The sequence below is a fragment of the Botrytis cinerea genome, chromosome 15 (assembly GCF_000143535.2).
Source record: "Botrytis cinerea B05.10 chromosome 15, complete sequence".
Lineage (NCBI taxonomy): Eukaryota > Fungi > Ascomycota > Leotiomycetes > Helotiales > Sclerotiniaceae > Botrytis > Botrytis cinerea.
Window position 1 is genome coordinate 1,424,995 of NC_037324.1, and position 19,928 is coordinate 1,444,922.

At 43.9% G+C, this 19,928-nt stretch overlaps 7 protein-coding genes across 8 annotated transcripts; 5 read left to right on the plus strand and 2 right to left on the minus strand.

Moving 5' to 3' along the window:
• The first annotated feature begins 658 nt into the window (after positions 1-658).
• Positions 659-3,268, plus strand: BCIN_15g04090 (hypothetical protein). Its single transcript, XM_001545580.2, has one exon. The coding sequence runs from the start codon at positions 966-968 to the stop codon at positions 2,547-2,549; it is 1,584 nt and encodes a 527-aa protein (XP_001545630.1). The 5' UTR covers positions 659-965; the 3' UTR covers positions 2,550-3,268.
• An 832-nt stretch (positions 3,269-4,100) lies between these two features.
• BCIN_15g04100 (hypothetical protein) lies at positions 4,101-4,925 on the plus strand. Of its 2 annotated transcripts, XM_001545578.2 has the most exons (2): positions 4,101-4,418; positions 4,549-4,925. In XM_001545578.2, exons 1-2 carry the CDS (start codon positions 4,308-4,310, stop codon positions 4,729-4,731), a joined length of 294 nt encoding a protein of 97 aa, XP_001545628.2. In that variant the 5' UTR covers positions 4,101-4,307; the 3' UTR covers positions 4,732-4,925. The 2 variants fall into 2 exon arrangements, with proteins under 2 accessions (XP_001545628.2, XP_024553427.1); XM_024697611.1 differs by having other exon boundaries at positions 4,101-4,925.
• Positions 4,926-5,101: 176 nt separating this feature from the next.
• Positions 5,102-7,161, minus strand: Bccak1. The gene is made up of 4 exons (XM_024697612.1): positions 6,595-7,161; positions 6,440-6,533; positions 5,285-6,256; positions 5,102-5,232 (listed from the first exon to the last, which is right to left on the minus strand). Exons 1-4 carry the CDS (start codon positions 6,660-6,662, stop codon positions 5,203-5,205), a joined length of 1,164 nt encoding a protein of 387 aa, XP_024553428.1. The 5' UTR covers positions 6,663-7,161; the 3' UTR covers positions 5,102-5,202.
• A 99-nt stretch (positions 7,162-7,260) lies between these two features.
• Bcsyp1 lies at positions 7,261-10,946 on the plus strand. The gene is made up of 6 exons (XM_024697613.1): positions 7,261-7,655; positions 7,716-7,808; positions 7,865-7,950; positions 8,004-8,650; positions 8,739-9,737; positions 9,784-10,946. Exons 1-6 carry the CDS (start codon positions 7,617-7,619, stop codon positions 10,467-10,469), a joined length of 2,550 nt encoding a protein of 849 aa, XP_024553429.1. The 5' UTR covers positions 7,261-7,616; the 3' UTR covers positions 10,470-10,946.
• Positions 10,947-11,768: 822 nt separating this feature from the next.
• On the plus strand, positions 11,769-13,490 carry BCIN_15g04130 (hypothetical protein). Its single transcript, XM_024697614.1, has 3 exons — positions 11,769-12,097; positions 12,153-12,188; positions 12,280-13,490. The coding sequence occupies exons 1-3, from the start codon at positions 12,019-12,021 to the stop codon at positions 13,164-13,166; spliced, it is 1,002 nt and encodes a 333-aa protein (XP_024553430.1). The 5' UTR covers positions 11,769-12,018; the 3' UTR covers positions 13,167-13,490.
• Positions 13,491-14,371: 881 nt separating this feature from the next.
• On the plus strand, positions 14,372-17,078 carry Bcbir1. Its single transcript, XM_024697615.1, has 5 exons — positions 14,372-14,692; positions 14,772-15,136; positions 15,189-15,482; positions 15,533-15,642; positions 15,693-17,078. Exons 2-5 carry the CDS (start codon positions 14,978-14,980, stop codon positions 16,930-16,932), a joined length of 1,803 nt encoding a protein of 600 aa, XP_024553431.1. The 5' UTR covers positions 14,372-14,692; positions 14,772-14,977; the 3' UTR covers positions 16,933-17,078.
• Positions 17,079-17,130: 52 nt separating this feature from the next.
• Positions 17,131-19,010, minus strand: BCIN_15g04150 (hypothetical protein). The gene is made up of 2 exons (XM_024697616.1): positions 17,418-19,010; positions 17,131-17,326 (listed from the first exon to the last, which is right to left on the minus strand). The coding sequence occupies exons 1-2, from the start codon at positions 18,836-18,838 to the stop codon at positions 17,257-17,259; spliced, it is 1,491 nt and encodes a 496-aa protein (XP_024553432.1). The 5' UTR covers positions 18,839-19,010; the 3' UTR covers positions 17,131-17,256.
• Positions 19,011-19,928: the final 918 nt, after the last annotated feature.

Here is a 19,928-nt window from a genome sequence, read left to right on the forward strand (position 1 = left end):
TGCCTTCACTATCCTCTAACTAAAGCAAACCAAACTCTCTGTCTTCTAAATAATGAATATTGAACATGCAGAGGTAACAAAGAAGTAGTCTTGTTTCTGAAGCTGCGAATCGATATACAAGTGTCAGTCAAGTTCGGCTAACAATGAGTTTTAAGAAGCTCTCACACCCAATGAAGTAGACACGAGGTAGTGAGGGATTTATCTAGACAAAACATAAGCTCAAAATTCGAACGTATGACTAACACAAGGAAGGGACGAGATGGCCTAATACCTATCAAGAGTTACCTATTGTTCGACTCGGATCACTTTTCATATTCACTTCAATCTTTCTTATCCGAGCTTAGGCCACCACTTTTTACATTCACCTTCTCATGAATAGTCTTTCTTTGTTATTAGTTGACTGTTACGTTATATCACTGCCTTGGTCTGTCTGTTCCCCCAGTCTCAAAGTACTAGTAAGCCTAGTACAATGATGATGGCACTTGGACGTTTTTTTATTGAAGGTCTTTCCATTTCACTGATTTTACATGATTTGAGCTTCCAGAGCATGAGTTTGATATTGCCTTTCCCCCCCTCTGGGTGCTCAAAAACTAGCTAATTTCTCCCTGTAGACTTGTGAAATCATAGATTAGCTTCACAGAAAGTAACATCTGTCCTAGATAGTTCAAAATCACTGGAGACGGTCATATCCAGAACAAAGATGAAGCATTTTGAATGACACTTTGAAACCCAAGTCCAGAGAACGGCAACCTCCGAATCATTTGTACTTTGAAGTCCTGACGACATATAGAATATTCACTCTTGATGGCTAGGCAGAAATCTTGAGATACCTTGATAAAGTCTGATTTAAGCGACCGCCCACATATAGTACCTCCTTCAGCAACTTCGCTTCCTCTCCTTTTCCCTTACAACCACAATCATTACACCACAATCTTTAACAATCATCAGAACCAACAACACACACAATGGCACCCAGAGCTAAAACAATTAATTCCTCCTCAAAGAGCAAGGAACTCATTGAGGATGAAATCATCTTTCCTACAATCGTTCAATTAAACCCCACCACTCCGCTCGAGGACTCCCTTCTCAACTCCCCTTTCAATTCTAACCTCGAACACAATGGCGAACTTCAAGCTGAGAATAATCTAGAAGAAACAATTGATCCAGAGTTGATGCAAAACAGCGCCGTCCATTCTTCTCTCGCTCCTGATTTCAATTATCTATTTCCTTTGGAGGTTGACCCTTCATTCGTTCTGGGTTCAGATTTCCCAGCTCCAGTCCCAGGTTCATATTCAATTAATTCAACGAATCAATATGAGTCGAGTAGCGAGTTTGCCGAGTATTTGTCTGATCCAAAGGATTGCAATCCATTCCATCTTGAGAATGTCGGAGCCCCTTCATCTTTTCGAGTCGGCAACACAGACGACCCTATCGATTTTCAAAAGCCACCTACAAAGGTTGCATTTGTTGATCCCATGCACGAACACGCGTACCTGAAGCACGTGGCTATATTCTGCTGCCCGTCTCCAACCTGTGTACAAGAGTGCAAAGCCGACTACAAGCATGCGACGCGCCAATTCACATTGCATTACTCTCGACAATCAATTGATGAGCCATTATATGGCGGTCGCAAACGCGTTCCGCCACAGACGGACAATCCAGACCATCGCATTCCAATGCTTCTTCTTTCCGGAGCTCGCGTCTACAAGGCCGAGAAGTTGGGAGAGAATCCGGTCGTACGACTTTTTGTTGGTGATATCGTCAGTCGTAAAAAGAAGTATTGGGAGGTTTTACCTGGAGGTGCGGTTGAGCAACTGGGATGGATTCGTGAGTTAAGAGATACGGCAGCTCCGGCGGATGGGTGTAGTGCTTGGAAGTGCAACACCCATGGAGATGTCTGGAATATTAGTATTCTGGACCATCTTTTCGACAATGGTGCCGAAAATGCTGGTACACTGGGAACCGACTACGATAGTGGCTATGCGAGCTCTTCCGGTCACATGGGAAGTTCGTCAAGAAAGGGATCATCTGCATATGGCGACAGCACGACAGCTTTCAACACGAGTCCTGTCACACCAGTCAAGTCCTCGATTGGCGGCAACAATACGGCTTTTAACACGAGTCCTATGACTCCTACCATGCACTCGCGTGAAGGATTCAGCATGAATCTCAATGCAACTCCAATGATACCTGCCGATTTCGCAGCCGGCAGTCACCAAGGCCAAGAAACTCGCATTCGTAATCCCAACCCTCGCCGCCACCGAAACCGCAATCGCAGCCACGGCGCCAACAAGATGAGTTCGAGCAACAACCAGCAATCCCTTTCCCAAATCGAGGAAAATCTCGAGGAATTCGAGATCAGCGGCGACGTTGCCGGGCTTCTTGATTTCACGGGCTACGCCAGTAGCAGCGGGCGCGAATTCATGCTACCCCAAGATCCCATGTGGGATGATGATCTCCTGAGTGAGGTCAATACTTTTATCGCTGATGGAATCCCCTTTGGCGAAACTGTTGATCATACAATTGAACACGCATGCGATGCTATCTGAATTGAACACTATTACTACGAGATGGATATGAAGAAACCTAACCAACCTATGGCTGGCCCATTACTGTAATTGACATAGACGCAAGACTTGATATCATCAGACGTTTTTTCTTTTCTTTCTTTCTTCACGCATTCGGGGAAATGGAGAATGCATACAATATGGATAAGGGAACGGTAACCGGGTGCACTTTATTTTTCGATTTCTTTTTTTCTTTCTTTTACTTTCTGCAAATCTTGATTTCCATGGAGATATTTCGTTCATGAGTTAATAGTTAATGGTAAATGGTCAATCATAAATGGATAATGGATAATGGTAATGAACGATGAGCAACGGGTCGTGGGTATCTTACTTCTTTCGGTAAAGAATTACTGGACAATGATGAGCGCTGCGAATACATGGCATGGCAGAGCAGGAGACAGGGAGTTGAGATATGGAAGAGATGTTGATTATGGAGTTGTATCTATCTTAAGAGCTGGGCTGGCCCTGGAATTAACGCAATGGTGTTCGAGAATTTGTTTGTGATTTTGAGTGAGTGAGTGTGTGTATGCATATTTGTGAACTTTTTCTGGCGTGAGATATGGTGAGTGGTAATTAGGATGGGCTGTTAGGTGGCGATATCTTTGAATTGTAGATGAGTCGAAGTTGGGAGAGTTACCTGCTTGTCGTGTCTGAAGAGTATGATGAGTCGAATGACGTTTGAGCGAGCAATAGATCTAGCAAATACTAAGTCTTGGTATCCTCTCTTCCAGTTTCTTCCTTTACGCGATGTTGTTGAAAAATAATGAGGTTATGATGATACACATAGTAGCTAATACTCAGTAACGACAACTTGGACAGAATCTGCAGTATACTGCGTGTATGTAAGATACGAAAATGAAAATGCGATAGTTAAAAAGTTGCAGGAAATTGACATGGCAGACTGCATATCACTCCATCCTTTCCACCGTTCAGTGATGTTGCAATTCTTGATATTCATAATTGAGGAATAAGATGAATGACTACTGACCGATCATGAGGAGCAGTACCAGAGGCGTCAGAAGTTAGAACTTGTTTAGATACCAGCCGACTTTTTGCATTCATAGATTAAGATTTGTATTCTCGGCACGCCGAAGATAGGAATTGTAGAATACCAGGAGAATGGGGTGGCGAAGCAGGAGATGTGGAAGTAGAAATTTTGAAGTCGCAGCGAGGGATTGAGGAGGGGTGTTAAGATAGATGTATTTATTATTAGTTGATCAATTTTACTTGAATATCGAGTTGAAGAAAAACTCATTCAAAGGACCGTAATGATGCATGCATGTATGAATAACACTTGTGATACAAGACACAGAATCTCGATTTAACATACCTCGACATCCGGTAGTAGATAATATGGAGAGCTGGTTCCGAGCTTTTGTTCTCCCTTGCATTGCAAACCACAACTGCACATTCTCTAAGCTCGTCTAATTCTCCAACTTCAAGACGGGGGGGGGGGCAAGTTGTGAAATGAAATCCCTTGCGGTATTCTCCTTCCACATTCCTAGGGAAGGAACGGCTGTGCATACATCTATAGATCGCAAGGGTGGTGGAAAAAAGTAGTAGACTCCGAGGAATGTATGTGTGCATGTGTTTTTTCCTTTTATCTCACCAGGGAAGAAGCAGATGGAGAGGATTCTTCAATCTATATAGAGAGATTCCTCGCGTCATTTTGAGGAAAGCACATTATTTATATTATATCCATCTTGAAAATTCAAAGATTAAGACAGCTTTAATACGAAAATGCATTTTCTCACCCAAACCCTCGTTGCTGCAGCTTTTCTCGCAGGTGCTGTTTTTTCTGTTCCTCAAGGTGTCCCTCCCAATGGTAGTGGTGGTGGTGATCAATCTACTGTGCGTTTTATTTCATTTTTCTTTCCCCCTCTTTCGTTCCCCCTCTAACTCTTTCTTTTCCCTTACCTCTCTCAACACTCTCTTCCTTTCATCCACACAAGCAGAATTTGCAAAACTAACAAAAAGACAGTGCTACTGGAACTGTTGCGAATACGATCCCTCCACCCTTGGAACACTCTGCAGAAATAACGAAGCGCCTTATCCATACGGAGTCGATTGTTATCCAGCGTTGGACGCGGCGAATATGACGTGTTGTCATCAGACGGATTGTCAGGATCAGACTTACTTTACGACGCCGATTGTGGTTATATAGGGACTTGGGGTTGTGAAATTGGGTAGATGGAAGGGGCTTTAGTTATTGGGGCGGGGCTTTGGAGGGGAGAGGTGGATTGGAGGGAATGTGGTGGGTTTGAGTGTGGAGTTGAGGGGAAGAAAGGTGTTGGCTTGGCGATTTCGTTCGGGACTGTGGATTATAATGGCAACAGGCGGATGATCTTGATTCGAACATGGGAAGTAGTGATTCTTGCTTTGTTTTGGGAATGGACGATGAAGATTTCGTTTTGGATAGTCAGTTTACCTAGATAGCAATAGTAAAAACTTGTGGGGTACTAGTCTGACACTCTGGGACATTAAGATGATGGGTCTGGCCAATGTGAAACACGGAATGTGAGAAGCAGTTGGAGTGTGAAAAAAGCAATGAGTATCAAATCATTCAATCCGGTTCAGAGGCTATCTTATCTGTAAATGCGAACTCGCAAGCTAAGCTGCTTATAGTTTGGTTGAATTATTCAAAGAAAAACGGATGTTTCAATGCCTAGATAATAAGGGTTAGCGAATTGCGTTTGCTTTTTGAAAGAGTAAGTTACTTCATCTGCCGTTATTCTGTTACTACTTTCATAGACAACAAGACTTGCGACCAAATCTCTTCCATCTTCCTCAGCATTTGGTAGTAATTCTTCCCATGGTTTACTTGGGAAAATATTCCACCATTGAAACGGATTTGTTTTCCACTTCGTTGCCTCTGGCCATGTCTGTTCAGTTGGCGTCCCGAGGGTTTTGAACATACTCAAGATCAGACCCAGTTGATTCCCATCTTCATCTCCGCGTCGGCTTTCGAGGAGCGGGGTAGGAGGCGAGCGGAGACATTCGGCAAGAAGAACACCCGTAGACCAGAGATCAAGAGACGTGGTGTAAGATGTGTTAGAGAAAAGAGTTTCTGGGCAGCGATAGCATGTAGTACCAACCTCGAGACACTTTTGGTCGGAGGGCTCAGCAGATGAGGAGATGCTTGGGTGCCATGCGGTGCCAAAATCGGTGATGACAATGGAACTTTGACCATCGATATCCTGAGGCAAAAGAATATTGGATGGTGATATATCACGATGAATAATGTGTTCTGCATGAAGGTATGCGAGCCCGGATAACACTTGTTTGAAGATCTTTTTGGTCGTGCGTGTGTTCAGACCATTGCTACTTTTCGATAGCAGGTCTGTTAATGTGTGTGGCATATATGGCAATATCAGAACTAATCTTGATTCTTGATCGTATATTGTTGTGAGAAGTGTTATTATCGAGGGATGAGAGAGCTTCTTGAGGATAGCAATTTCACGAGCAGGAGAATGTGGCTCCATGTTATGAGTTTCTGTTATCACCTTTAAAGCATGGGAAGCCTCTTCAGTATCGCACCTATAGACTTGAGAGACAGCACCACTAGATATATGGTGACAGTTTTTATAAGATCCTATGGTGATACCGGGGCTTTTGGGTGGTGGAAATGTTGTCGACAAACAGACTTCATCATTTGGCTGGGTAGGATTGCACAAATCATCGTAGGCGGCCTATGTGCTGGTATCAGCAAGATAGTTACAGTAGGTTGCATGTTCACTTAACTCAAGAGCAAAGTATCTTCCCCCGGCGAACTATAAAGAACAGAAAATGGAAGCCGAAAAGTATCATCAGAAAAGGGGGAAGCTATATTGCTCACGTGACATAGAATGCTTATATTTGAAATAATCACTCACTCTTGATGACGAAGAATTATAAGCCTCTGCTTCGATTTCAAATGCAGTTTTCTGAGTGTTACCGCCAAGACCACCCACCGAGAGATACTTCTTTCTATTATTAGGAAGATTAGCCCTGCCGATTTATGTGTTGAAGGGGACTGGTGCCACTTTACAGCTTTGAGATATTATCATATCGGTCAGAAGCGTTCAGATCATGTTTCCAATCTGACGTCGAGCTCATATTGCTGAGTTGGAAGGATGTGAACAACGATAAACTAGATATAGATAGTGTTCTCTGGTAGACTGTGTTCCTCTGCAAAGATGCTTTATCCTTTATCCGAGGTGATTACTTCGTATTAGACAGGAGATGATCTCTTGCGTTTTCGGATAAAGTTCGGGCGTGTCTTATTGGAAATGTGAGAAGTACTGTCTCTGGTTGCGCGTGGAGTACGGTGTTGTGAATGAGGAAGATGGAGGATTCTCAAATAGATGCAACGTGGTGGATGTGTGGATGTGTGGATGTGTGAATAGGTGAATGGCATTAGATGGTCGACACGATGCAGAGCACTCAGAATGTCGAGTGCAGTTCGCCTCTGGTCTTGCGGGAGTGTCTGGTCTGGTCCACCGACAGGAGCGAGAAGAATTAGAACTGCTTGCTTGACTTGCTACTCTAGACGTGCTTAATCTAACTACTGGACTTGCTTTGCTACTGAACACTCCTTGCAGACTTTGGCCCTCTCGCAGCAGAAGAAGAAGAGGTGACACATCACGTGCTCATCCAATTGTCCCTCAAGGCCATCTGCATTGCTCATTTTGTTTTTGCATGATTCCCCAACAAGGATCATGTATGGAAGCAGCCAACCGCAAAGCATCGGCCAATCAATTCCAGAACGAGAAAGAGCCGCTTTCGCTCCTTCGAGCTTGGAATCGTGGAGAACTTCTAATTCCGAGAAGCGCATGATAATTATCATATATTGATTGAGACTCGTATACGGTCGATTGCGTTCGTACCTGTTCTACTTAACATCCAACTTTATATTTGCAAGAAGTAATCCTCCATTCCCTCCTTTTTACACCAAGCAGAGGTGCAACGGCAACTATTTCTTAACCTCCAAAGAAGCATAACATGAACAACCATTAGTCACACACTAGATGATAGCTCATTGGGAAGTTGGGATTACAACAAATCACAAATATGGATGCAGTAGACCGACAAGAGTATCCGGCAATGCTGGTAAGTTATTCCTTTTTCCTGAGACTCACAGCACACCGAGTCTTAATGCTTTCATTCTAGGATCGATTACAACCAGGGCCAGCTGCAGTAAAACTTAACGAGCGTGTGAAGAGGATAAATAAAGTGAATACGGAAATCGCGGATTGGCTGCAGGTATATATACACATTATCCGGTGACTGCGATGGCATCTTATTTACACATGCAATAGGAGCGCCGCAAAGTAGAAGAACAATATGCTGCGGGTCTCCGAAAGCTTGCGCGCAAGCCCTTACAAGAAACCGGGGGGGATTTAGGGTATGGCATGATGTTGGGACATTCGGTTTCGACCTTGGCTAACCGGAACTTAGGGTATTCGATACACCATGGAGGAAAATTGTGAATTCGGTCGAATCGATTGCGGATTCTCATCACAATTTGGCTGAACGAATCTCCAAGGATGTCGAACAACCATTGCGACAATTCGCTACCCAAAATCGAGAAATGCAGGGAATGACAACAATACAAGGGAATCTCGCGGCCATGGCTAAGGAGTTGGAAGATGCGCAACATGCCTCGGACAAGCTCAGCAAGAAGGGGGGGAAAGCAAGCACGCAAAAGGTGGAGAATGCAGCTGCCAAATTACAGAATGCGGAACAGCAATGGCAAGCACAAGCTCCATTCATATATGAGAGTCTTCAGGCAGTAGATGAAAGGCGATTGAACCACCTCCGCGATGTCCTCACGCAATTCGAAACACACGAAGCCGACAGAATCGAGAGAAGTCGAGTGGCCGTTGAGCAAACATTGACAGCATTGTTGGAGGTAGATACTGTTCAGGAAATTAGGAATTGGTCTGAAGCAACTACCGCGGGAAAGCCCGTCATGGAGCGGCCCATTAGACAACTTTCGAGTGCTGGAGAAGGTGGCTCAAATACAATGCCAATTCCCCCGCCCACTCCACGGTCTACACATTCAGCAGCTGCTAGCGATATATCAAAACAAGAAGGTTCTGGTGGTAAGCTAAAGTTTTTGAATTATTTTTGTTTCTACAGAGAATAATGCTTTGCATGGTCCTGTGATTTATGCTAACTTACGAAATCTAGAGTCGAAGCTAAAGAGTCGATTTGGCACAATGCTTCAACGTCGACGCCAAAGCATTCATGGAGGATTTGCTCGCGCCCCATCACCGAACAAGGGATTCGCGAGTTTGAATCGCAATTCCAACAGCAGTTCAGGGCGACCAACCCTTTCACCTCACACTTCGTCGAACAATTTGCGAGACTCCTCTTCGCAAGACAACAGACTTTCTGCTCTTCCCGAATCGCCATCTAATCGCGATACTCTACAACCTAATGGCAACTCTCATGGGATGGGCCAAGATTCATTAAGCGCATCGGATATGATTAGACCAGCTACCTCCAATGGTGTACCAAGCCCGGGAATGATGGACCTGTCAGAAGTTGAACCACCATCGGGTCCACCACCATCGCATTTCAAAGAAACCCAAAAAGATTCTGAAGGCTTCACGGTTCCAGCAGCCATGAACGATCCTATATCGCAAGCTCTACATGAAGCTCACGAGCAAAATGAACCCCAGTTTAAGCTAGACATCCGAGATCAACCAATCCCCGAGCAAGATGCAGATGCACAAGCTGCATTATCAAGTGTTGCCAATACTTTGCGTTCATCTCAATTGACCACTCCAGGTCGAAAAGTTGGTACCGTCCGAGGTCGAAGAGATGTTCGCAACACAGTCTATGTCCCTTCACCTAGTCTTGATGTCAGTACCATAGAGAACAACTTGCCTCCTTCACCGGCTTTCTCGCCTGCAGCTGCACGTGCGGCAGCATTTGCAGCTATTTCGGAGCATGGCCATGCTGCGCCAAGTGTATCTGATGCAAATTCAATTCGTTCCGGACATTCTCTCTCCAATAATATTATAGTCAAACATGCTGATATGCATCGCCCTGGCCTCAATGCGTCAATGATCGAAACTGTCAGTGCCATGATAGAAAATGGGGCGATTAAGACAGTTAAGGTTAGTGGGGAGATTGCTTTGAGCTACATTTCGTCACCGAACGATGCTTCGTTACCCGCCTCAGGTAAGTCATCCTCAATACATTTAGCTGCAAAGTCTAACGTGCATAGGAACCGAAACGATCAGAATCAACAACTTCCCCGCTCTAGAGGCGATTGGTCCTAATAGAACATTCATTCATCCAGTATCAGCAGAGAAATCGGATGAATTTACAGTGGACCTTGCGTCGGTATCGCACAAAACATCGCCCGCATTCACTTATCGAGTGCATATTGATGATAAGGATATGGCTGGTTATTCGCCATTATTGTTAAAGCCGGCGTGGAAACCAGTTGGTGATAAGCTTGGTCTAATAATCGAGTATGCACTCAATCCAGATTTCTCCCCGGATGCTATAACTTTCAACAACCTCGTCATCGTAGGTAAATACGCAGGTGTTGGAGCCGCTGTGTGTAAATCCAAACCTTCTGGTACCCACTACCGCGATAAATCCGCTATTGTTTGGCGTCTTGGAGATGTTACCCTAGGTCATGAATGGCATAAGATGAGTGCCTTATTTTCAGGCCCAGATGGCGCAGTTCAGCAACCAGGTCACGCGGAAGCCAGATGGGAAGTCCAACGCCCAATTTCTGGTAATGGAATCAGTATTTCAAGACTGGAAGCAGTTAAAGGTGCTGAGGAGTCAGATCCATTTGCAGATGAATCATTGGCTCCTACAGCAGGTAATTGGGTTGAAATTGAGACTAGTAGAAAGATTGCCAATGGGGTTTATGAGGCAAGACAAAGCTCAGCATGAAAAATGGGATAGGACTGGGGGATTGAGAATTGAGGTTGAGGGCTCAGGAATGAAAAGAGTTCTCTTCCAGGAGTTTTTTCTTCTTCTTTTGTTTTTGGCATGCTCTATAAGGGTATTTGAAAAGTATTTAGGTGCAAACAGGAGATTTCAAAGCATGGTGGAAGAGTAATGGTTGGAGCATGGTGGAAGCGTTTCTTTGAGTTGATACCTAGCGTTTAACGCTGTTTTCTTTTCTTTTCTTCTTGTAGTGTAGTATATGGGTGTGTGTGTGTATATACTCAATAGCGAGCTTATTTGAGATTAAGACATGAATCTTTGTGTCCATTACTTTGATCATTCAAGTCGTGACTATGGATTGATGGCTACTACATATCAGTCTTCTTTCACACAATTTGCATTCTCTCCTTTTAAAATGGGCTTGTTAGGATATTGTACATCAGATATCAGTATTTAGGAGAATATGTTTTCAGCTTCGAATTTGCGGGGAAGATTTTCTGAGAGAGAGAGTGTGTGTGTGAGTGAGTGAGAGTGAGAGTATATATGTGTGTGTGTGTGTGTGTGTGTGTAGTGAGAAATTACATGGCATGATAGGTTCGCGGTTCAAGAATAGCATAATAAGCCACTAGATGACTTGATTTGGGGGGATTTGTGGTTTGTGGTTTGTGGTTTGGTGGCTGTATGGGTTTTGTGATGGGTTGTGTGAGGGGGTTGGTGGGTTTGGTGTAAGTGGAGGTGGGGGTGATGGTGATAATCCTTGTTCGGCTGAGTTTTCGAGATTGGGAATTGGGGTGTGGTGGTCTGGTGGTATTGTGGTGGGATATTTTGGCGCGGGGGCGGGGGGAGGTCTTGATTTGAGGTGGGGGGTGAGGGGTGAGGGGTAAGAAATGAGGGATAAGGAAGGGGTTTGAAGCTGGAGCTGAGATGGATCGTATCTTGCGGGAGGAAGGGAACATGAGATAGCATGGGCGGAAGTGCAGTGAGCTGGATTGGGGAAGAGGGGTGAGGTAAGGTAATGGATGGGATAGATGGGCTGCGATATCTCGGGTTGCATGGTGAGTCTTCTGATCGTGGGTGGATGGGAGTGGAGGTGTGATTTTGTTAGTGATACATACAGATAGAGGATAGATAGATTGGTATGAGTTTAGAATTTACGAGTAAGTAAGTAGTACACGATTCGGCAATGAGGGATTCATAATTCATAATTCATATTCACATGGGGAATTTGTGATCAGACGGGATCTGGATGTAAGATTTGATAGATATGTAAACTACCTCAGTACCCCCTCGTTGCTCCTTCCCGATATTTTTGGACCTTGGTTCTTGGTTGTGTTATATTGTTGTTGTGTTACCCCGCTCTGAATCTATTTTATAGAATCTGATACATTATCGATCTTGCTTGCTCTTGATAGTATTCTAACTACTTAGAACCTTTGATAACTTGCACAACTTCTACACCTTCTACACCTTCTACACCTTCTACACCTTCTACATACACACAGATTTCGAACCATTTAATCCCGTTCTCGAACTCAGCTATTTACAAGCAATCATGTCCGGCTACGGAAACGAAGAGCAGTCTGACAGCTACGGCGGACAATCTGATAACTATGGCGCTCAACAGGAGAGTGGTATGATATGTTTATTGTTCCATCCGCTTCACTTTCATTCACTAACTTGTGGTAGATTATGGAAATAGAGATAATGATACTCAGTCTGGTGGTATGTACCTTATTTTCATTTCCTGTTTCGTTGGAGATTTTTGGATAGTGTGGTGCTTGGTTTAGAGCGCAAGCTAATTTGCAAGATGCAGGTTATGGAGGTACTAGGAACAATTACACAAGTGGTGGTCTAGGTGGCGATGATAATGATAATGAGTCGGGTGATGCTTATGGCAGCACCAGAGATGATGGTTATGGTAGTACCAGGAAGAATGACACGAGCAGTGGCTTTGGTCAGGATAATACATTATCTGGTGATGACTATGGTAGTACTCGAAAGGATGACACGAGTGGCGGCTTGAACGATGACAATTTCTCATCTGGCGATACTTATGGTAGTACCAGAGGCGATAAGTACGGCAGCACCGGAAAAGATGATGCAACAAGTGGATTTGGTCAAGCAAATACCTCATCTGGAGATGCGTATGACAGCACCGAAAACAATAATACCAGGAGTGGATTTGGCCAAGACAACATCTCATCTGAGGATACATATGGTAGCATTGGAAGAGACAATACAACATCTGATGATACATACAGCAGAAGCAGAAAGGATGACACAAGCAGCAGCTACAACAATGATGTCACACCCTCGGGTGGTGCATTTGGCTCTACCATTGGTGCTGGAAGCGATTCATATGATAATGACAAGGTTGGTGGATATGAAGGAGTCAAGGCTGGCTCTTCTGGATATGGTGATAATGTTACTGGTGATAGTGACGTCTCAGACGGATATGGTAGAGATAAGAATGATTCTCGGAGCTTGGGCGGAAGTGGTGATAATGCTTTATCTGGAGGTTATGGTGGTGATGACAATCAAACCTCCAGTGGTTATGGAGCCACCAAGTCTGGTTATGGAGCGGAAGATTATGATGGCAACGATCAGACAAACTCTGGTGGATATGGTGATAACGGCCAGGGTAAGTCTGGATTGAAGAAAGGCTTGGAAATTGCCAAAGAATTGTTCCATAAGAACTGAAGTAATGGTGATGATTTGGGGATGCGACGATCGATGAGTATGAAATTTTCTTTTCAGCTTTCGCGGGGGGTATGCTGGGAATTTGTTTACACTCACACACACAGTTTTTCTGGGAAGCGATGATATTAACTCTGCTCGATTATCTGGGACACTGGTACATGAAGGCATGAAGATGTTTGGGATGCGAAGACTTTTATGATTTATTCAAATTATCTAGGGATTTTAAAGTGGATACTGGGATGCGGAGATGTTCGCAGTGCGATGAATTTCAGACAATGATATTTCCTAAGGGCTGTAGTTTCCCAATGAATTTCACTTTGGCCAAATGCTTTCAACTTTGGTTTTGGCTTTGATTGATCATCCGATTGAAACCAAACTCTCTTGCTTTTCTAACTTCTGGTCTTCGGATCAAAATTTGGGGAAAACCACTTTGTTACCCCTTCTTGGGAACGCTGTTTAGTTGCCTCCTAAGTTAAACTATCAGAACTAATTGAGTCAATGGAAGAAGGAGTTTTACATGTACCTCCACTTTTAAAAGGGAGGGAACAGCAGAATGGCAGGTGTAGGTATCTTCGGCCAAAGCATACAATGTGGGAAGCTTGAGAAGGACTCGAGCTTATTACTCAATCCTCATTCCACAAAACTACTCTTCCTCGATAAATAATTTATTAACATCCCAATGTTCTAGCGAGAACTTGAATACTAAAGTAAGGCAGAAAAACAGCTTAGAAACTCAGTCAGGAAATAAAGGATGAGGTAGAGGAACCTGTGTATTTGATATTCCGGATTTTGATGTAGATACTCTTGGTGAGGATCTTGTGAGATGGAGTGACAGGTATATGCACAGGCAAGACAGTGTTTGGTAGAGAAAAGAACAGTATTTAATATAGTTACCGTCAAAATAAAAATGAAAACCTGGGGTTGAAAATCACAAAAACGACAACTCAATGCTGGTTAGATATAAAAAAGATGGCGTGCGTATGAATACAACGTCACTGACATGCCGTATTATATCAACTGCGCTCTACAGCCTGGTACTAACTATACCATCCACCTTGTGAGTTCTTCTTCATTCTTTGGCATTATAACATGAAGGGAGAAAGAGAAGATGGTCATTAGTAGAAAGATTCTTCATGTAATGTATTATAGCATTGTAGGCAGGCAGACCACAGCCGAGTTCTTGAGCCAACTTAGACCCAAGACTTGGGGATATTCATCTGCTTGATTAGGGGCTTAAGAATGTAGACCTAGGAATAGAATAGAACTAGCTAGTCGACTCCGTGATACGAAGTTGAAATGAAGGGGCGAACACGTATATGTAACTCTTTTCCTCGTAGAACAACTGATCTTCTTCTAGATACAATCTTGATACGAAGGAGCGGACATGGACTTGGGACATGGTCGATTAGACCATTAACACCATGCACTCCATTTTCGAGAACGGTAACGAAAACATAAGGAGGTTGAAGGTCTATTATTGACAAAATAAAGTTTTTGTGGTTTTCTGTGATAGGTTGAATGGTAAGGTATGTCGTAACGTTCAAGGAGGTTTTAATAATCTCGGAGGCGGCTAACAGTTTACACCGCCTTTATTCGAAATGGCAGAATACATTCAATAAACATATCAACGAATCCAACCTTTTCTCCCCACGACAATAAACAATTCTTGAAGCTTCATATAATACAACGCGTCAATTACTACTGCTGATAAAATCCAGCCCAAGCTTACTTCATTGAACCTTATTTCGCATTACAAAATCTCTGCATTGCAATCTCCAAAAGGGTCTGTCGACGCGACGCGTGTTGCTACAATGGCTGTTCATGATGTTGCCCCGGGCTACATTACTTTCGAAAGTAGAGTGGCATCTTACCGTCATGCACAACCCATTACTGGTCGTAGGACGTCGACTACTGGATCGAAAGCTCCAAAAAGTCTCAAATGGCCACACAAATCCCTGCTACCAGAAGAAGTATGAAGTATCCTACCTCTGTTTACTTAGCGCACGCTGACTTTGCGCAAAGCTTGCAAAAGCAGGTTTCTTTTTCTATCCTTCGCAAACCAATCCTGACAATTGCGCTTGCTTTCTCTGCCATAGATCTATTGATGCCTGGGAGGAAGGTGATGATCCATTGAAGGAACATTTAAAGCATTCACCAAACTGTGGATGGGCGATTGTTGCCTCGATTGAGGCACAAGATGAAGAATTGAGCAGGGAATTTCCTGCTAGCTTAAGAATGGTCGAGGCTAGAACTGCGACATTTGCAGGAAAATGGCCTCACGAAGCAAAGAGGGGTTGGAAATGCAAGACTAAGCAGGTATGAGCTGTCTGTTACCCATGCAACCATTTATACTGACAAGGTAACAGTTAGTCAATGCTGGGTGGAAATATACTCCAACCGCAGAGTCGAATGATATGGCTACTTGTACTTATTGTTCATTGGCATTGGATGGATGGGAGCCATCCGACAAACCATTGTATGTTTTGAACTCTCTCTATTGACTACCGAAGCTAACTTTTCTCTCAGGGATGAACATTTTAATCGATCACCCGAATGTCCTTTCTTCATACTTATCGACGAGCATAACTCGGAACTTGCTCTGAAGAAATCTACTGCCAAAAGGGGCAGGGCATCGAAAGCATCGCGATTATCTACACAATCTGCTGTTACTATTGCTAGTGATGCAGATGTTGAAGAGGGGGATAGTATCATGTCTACAGCTACAACAAAGGGCAAAGCATCTGGGCCAAAAGGTCGAAAGGCCTCGGCCAAAAAGGCCGCCCCAGCTCAATCATCTATACAGTCCGCTAGTGATGTTCCTAGTGATGAAGTTGTCGAAGACGGAGACAGTATTATGTCTACAGCAACAACAAAAGGCAAATCATCTGGACCCAAAGGTCGAAAGGTTTTGGCTAAAAAGGCCGCCCCAGCGCCATCATCTACACAGTCCGCTATTGACGTTGCTAGCGATGTAGCTGCCGAAGAGGAAGACAGTATCATGTCTACAGCAACAACGAAAGTGAAGACGTCTGCACTCAAAGGTCGCAAGGCTACGGCTAAGAAAGTCGAACCAATTGAGGCTCCTAAAGTCCCAGCAGCATCTTCTACTCGTGGGAGAAAGAGGAAGAGTGACGACGAGATGTCTCAACCTGACCTTCCGAATCCCCAACCTAAGAAACGTACTACAAGGGCTAGTACGGCGCAAGTTGTTATTCCTCAAGCATCCGCTGCACCACTACGAGCACCAACCTTTATAGACTTGCAGAACCAAGCAGAAGCTGCGGACTTGCTTTGGATAGAAGGATCTCCACCAGAATCTCCACCGGGATCTCCACCAGCATCTCTACCAGCATCTCTACCAGGATCCCCACCCCCCTTGTCACCACCCCAATCTCCACTCGCGGACAACCAATTTTCAGACACAGAACATCAATCTTCAGATGCAGAAAACCAGTTCCCTGAAAGACCTAATACTCCTCCAAATCAAGGTTCTATAGCACCCAAAACTACTAAGCAATGGGAGCCCGTAGATGCTGAGATGTTTTTCGGCGAAGAAGAACATGAACATTTCTTGCAAGCATTGTCGAATCTTAAGACAGGGAATCTAACCAAAGCGGAAAGTCAAATGTCGGTGGAGCAATGGATTTACCATACGGCAACGGTTGCTCAAGGAAAACTTCTTGACGAATGCGAGCGAATGGTAGCAGCATTTGAGGCCGAGGGCATGAAGGCGCTGTCTTGTCTGGAAGCAATGGAAATTGTTTGAACTTGATTTCAACAGTGTATGAGCTTGGAATATGTTCAGATCGGACTTGGATAAGTCCCTTTGGGAAAATGGGGGCATTGGCGTTTGAGCGGGCTTGTTTTTACTCTTTCATAAACTAAATATTATACCCCGTATCAAGACTATCAGATGACTAAATTCCAACTACGTATTGAATTTGGGTCTATCCCTAACGGGTTTTGTGACGCAAACCTTCCATTGAAAGAACATTTTATTTACAGATTATTGGAACTTGGGTTTGATGAATTCAATCGCTTTAACGATATGTACATTTTTGGGGTATATTACTATTTTAATTAACTCTATTTACTTTTTTGAAATCTCGTTGCTCATCTCAGTTTTTATACGAGTTATTGTGCCGGCACCTCCATAGACCCTGTTGGATAGATTAGTATACATTGTAAAATATTTGCGCCCTTGTTTTGTTTGACATGGGAATGCTGGTTAGAGTGGGGTGAGAGACTTACATTGCTGTGTAAACTTGGGCGACATTTGCACCTGCATTCAAGACTTCTAGTGCTTGTTTTCCATTCGTGATGCCACCAGTAGCGAAGATTACCTTTTGATCATTTGCTTTATTGCCCGTGAGAGATTTTGCCTTTTCGGCGATCGTGGAGACAAGACCATTGTCGTTTGATTCAGGAGTGGTTTCTTGTTGTGGTGGTCCTCGATCGAGTAGAGTTCTGTATCTCTTAACCAGAGATAATGTTCTCTCGAACATTGGTGGCCCAGAAAATCCTCCTTGTTCTTCGAGAATCCTGCTTTCTCTGGCAGAAATCTTGATGTCGTCTGGGATGAGCTTGTCTCTTCGGTTTGTGGTATTACCCACAATGATACCGTCTACGCCACTTCTCCAGACAGCTTCAACGATGCCCTCGATTTGCTCGTCTTGATCCTCATCGGGTGATACCTTGACCATAACCCTAGGCTTAGTTTTCCGGTCTATGGATTTGGCAGCCCCGACCACTCCTTCTAAAATTCGAGATAATGGCTCAACCTTTTGTAATGTCCTCAAGCCAGGGGTGTTTGGGCTACTAACATTGACTACCAAGATATCGGCATATGGAGCCAATCTCTCGACGCAGTGAACGTAGTCTCTTTTGACGGCCTCAATGTCATCACCGTTGGTATTTTTATTCTTGGCAACTTGCACCGCCAATAATTTCCCGTCCAACAAACTTCCTGGGGGAACACCAGCTTCTCCATTCAAGACCATCTTCTCAGCATCTTCTCCTACACCCAATCCATTCTGATATGCGTATAAACGAACCCGTTCCCTCAATCTCATAGCCATATCATCTGCACCCTTTGAATTAAGTCCATATCGATTGATCAGAGCATTCTGACTCGGTATACGGAAAACTCTAGGTTTTGGGTTTCCATCTTGTGCAAGTGGTGTGCACCCGCCAACCTCGACAATCGCAGGACCCAAGGCAAACAAAGCATCTGGAACCTCTGCCAATTTGTCAAGCCCCGCAGATGTGCCAATTGGATTTTGTAATTTCTGGCCCCATACTTCTACGCTTAAATCTGCTTTATCTGTATTGCCTTGTCTGAAGCTTCGATCGCGAGGATGGAGACCGAATGAGTAGAGCGTTTTGAGAGCTTTAGTTCCTACATGATGGGCATCTTCGGCATCGGGATATATGGCACGTAATGCGGGAACCACAAGCCATTGGTGAACGCTAGCTCGGGAATCAGTAATATATAAGTAGCCAAAGCCGAGAGCGAGAGCTATCGAGGTTCCAACGAGGAGATTCTTCGATCGGGTCAGAACCGGGGATGTTTCGGTAGAGGTTGATACGAAGCGTTTGGTAGAGATGCGGGATGGAGAAGAGGAGAGAATTGGTCGCGATGTACGCAGAGTGCGCAAGAGAGGGTTCGACATATCGAATGTCTGTCCGGGTTCGAAGGAAATAGAGGGACGGATTGCTTGCTAACGGGGATGTTTAAAAATGTTGTTCTATGCGTAATAATTAATCTGTCTCCGGGTGAGCTGTTATTCCGTTCCGCTCGAAGCTATCCACTCCAGTTCAACCCCACGATCTTTCGTATTTACCCGAGCATATCAACACATACAGCGGTCATGCTGTTATGAATTTAGCTGAAGCCCTTTCTGTACAGATATCAAATGAGCAAGTACTAGTAGACTCGCATTGCCTTTCTAACAACTGATTGATTGCTGGATACTGACTTCTACGAATCACCTGCCAGTGATATTGGATATCAATTCCAAACCTCATCAATCCGCACTTACTCATTCTATACTCACTCGTTCTATCTTCGATGATAAAACTCATGATCCATCTTACGTGATCTTCTTGCTTGTTCTCTTGGGCGACAAGAACTCTAAACGAGATGGAGAGAGCATGATTCGGTTCGGGGCTCCATCTTGCTACTGTTTCGATTGAAGCTTCCTGCCCTTTCTCTTATTAAACGCTGATTTTCTTTCATCGAACTTGCTAGACGATTGGAGAAAAAGGGAAGCAATGTATCTTAGAAGCTTAAGAGCCTACTATTCTGGCTGTTATCTCTTACATGAGTGATACAGCGATAAGATGAGAGGAGAAGTCTCTTCGAATTCTTGCTTACTACTGCCTTTCCTTTCTTCACCACCACCTCTTCTTTAAAACTTCAACTGAGCTCTAACTTGTATGCTCTCTTCTTTACAATTAGACTCCCATATTCTAGCATATTTTGACCCACTCGAGCCCTACTTCTTTCTCTTTCAAGATACGTTTCTACCTTTCATAATCCATGGCTTACACAGACTATTCAATTCTGAGTTTTTGTTTCTCTTTCATCCATTTAGTTAAATCAAATTAGTTCAATATGGCGAATAGAAATTCCATTTCATCTCGTTTCTATGCACTATGTGACTCTAGAGTCAAGTTGCTGTTGGCCTAGCATGTATGCCCAATACTGTCCTTCACACTGCTCATCTGGCTGTCTAAAACAAATCGAGACTCAACTAACAA

Coding starts and splice junctions, on each gene's coding strand:
- BCIN_15g04130 (XM_024697614.1), top strand. CDS start 12,019: ATGTCCGGCTACGGAAACGAAGAGCAGTCTGACAGCTACGGCGGACAA. Junction 12,098..12,152: donor TGGCGCTCAACAGGAGAGTG/GTATGATATGTT, acceptor AACTTGTGGTAG/ATTATGGAAATAGAGATAAT. Junction 12,189..12,279: donor TAATGATACTCAGTCTGGTG/GTATGTACCTTA, acceptor TGCAAGATGCAG/GTTATGGAGGTACTAGGAAC.
- Bcsyp1 (XM_024697613.1), top strand. CDS start 7,617: ATGGATGCAGTAGACCGACAAGAGTATCCGGCAATGCTG. Junction 8,651..8,738: donor AAAACAAGAAGGTTCTGGTG/GTAAGCTAAAGT, acceptor TACGAAATCTAG/AGTCGAAGCTAAAGAGTCGA. Junction 9,738..9,783: donor TGCTTCGTTACCCGCCTCAG/GTAAGTCATCCT, acceptor TAACGTGCATAG/GAACCGAAACGATCAGAATC.
- BCIN_15g04090 (XM_001545580.2), top strand. CDS start 966: ATGGCACCCAGAGCTAAAACAATTAATTCCTCCTCAAAGAGCAAGGAA.
- BCIN_15g04150 (XM_024697616.1), bottom strand. CDS start 18,838: ATGTCGAACCCTCTCTTGCGCACTCTGCGTACATCGCGACCAATTCTC. Junction 17,327..17,417: donor GCCCAAGTTTACACAGCAAT/GTAAGTCTCTCA, acceptor TCTATCCAACAG/GGTCTATGGAGGTGCCGGCA.
- BCIN_15g04100 (XM_001545578.2), top strand. CDS start 4,308: ATGCATTTTCTCACCCAAACCCTCGTTGCTGCAGCTTTTCTCGCAGGT. Junction 4,419..4,548: donor GTGGTGGTGATCAATCTACT/GTGCGTTTTATT, acceptor ACAAAAAGACAG/TGCTACTGGAACTGTTGCGA.
- Bccak1 (XM_024697612.1), bottom strand. CDS start 6,662: ATGAGCTCGACGTCAGATTGGAAACATGATCTGAACGCTTCTGACCGA. Junction 6,534..6,594: donor TATGATAATATCTCAAAGCT/GTAAAGTGGCAC, acceptor TCCTAATAATAG/AAAGAAGTATCTCTCGGTGG. Junction 6,257..6,439: donor ATAATTCTTCGTCATCAAGA/GTGAGTGATTAT, acceptor ACCAGCACATAG/GCCGCCTACGATGATTTGTG.
- Bcbir1 (XM_024697615.1), top strand. CDS start 14,978: ATGGCTGTTCATGATGTTGCCCCGGGCTACATTACTTTCGAAAGTAGA. Junction 15,483..15,532: donor GGAAATGCAAGACTAAGCAG/GTATGAGCTGTC, acceptor ACAAGGTAACAG/TTAGTCAATGCTGGGTGGAA. Junction 15,643..15,692: donor GAGCCATCCGACAAACCATT/GTATGTTTTGAA, acceptor CTTTTCTCTCAG/GGATGAACATTTTAATCGAT.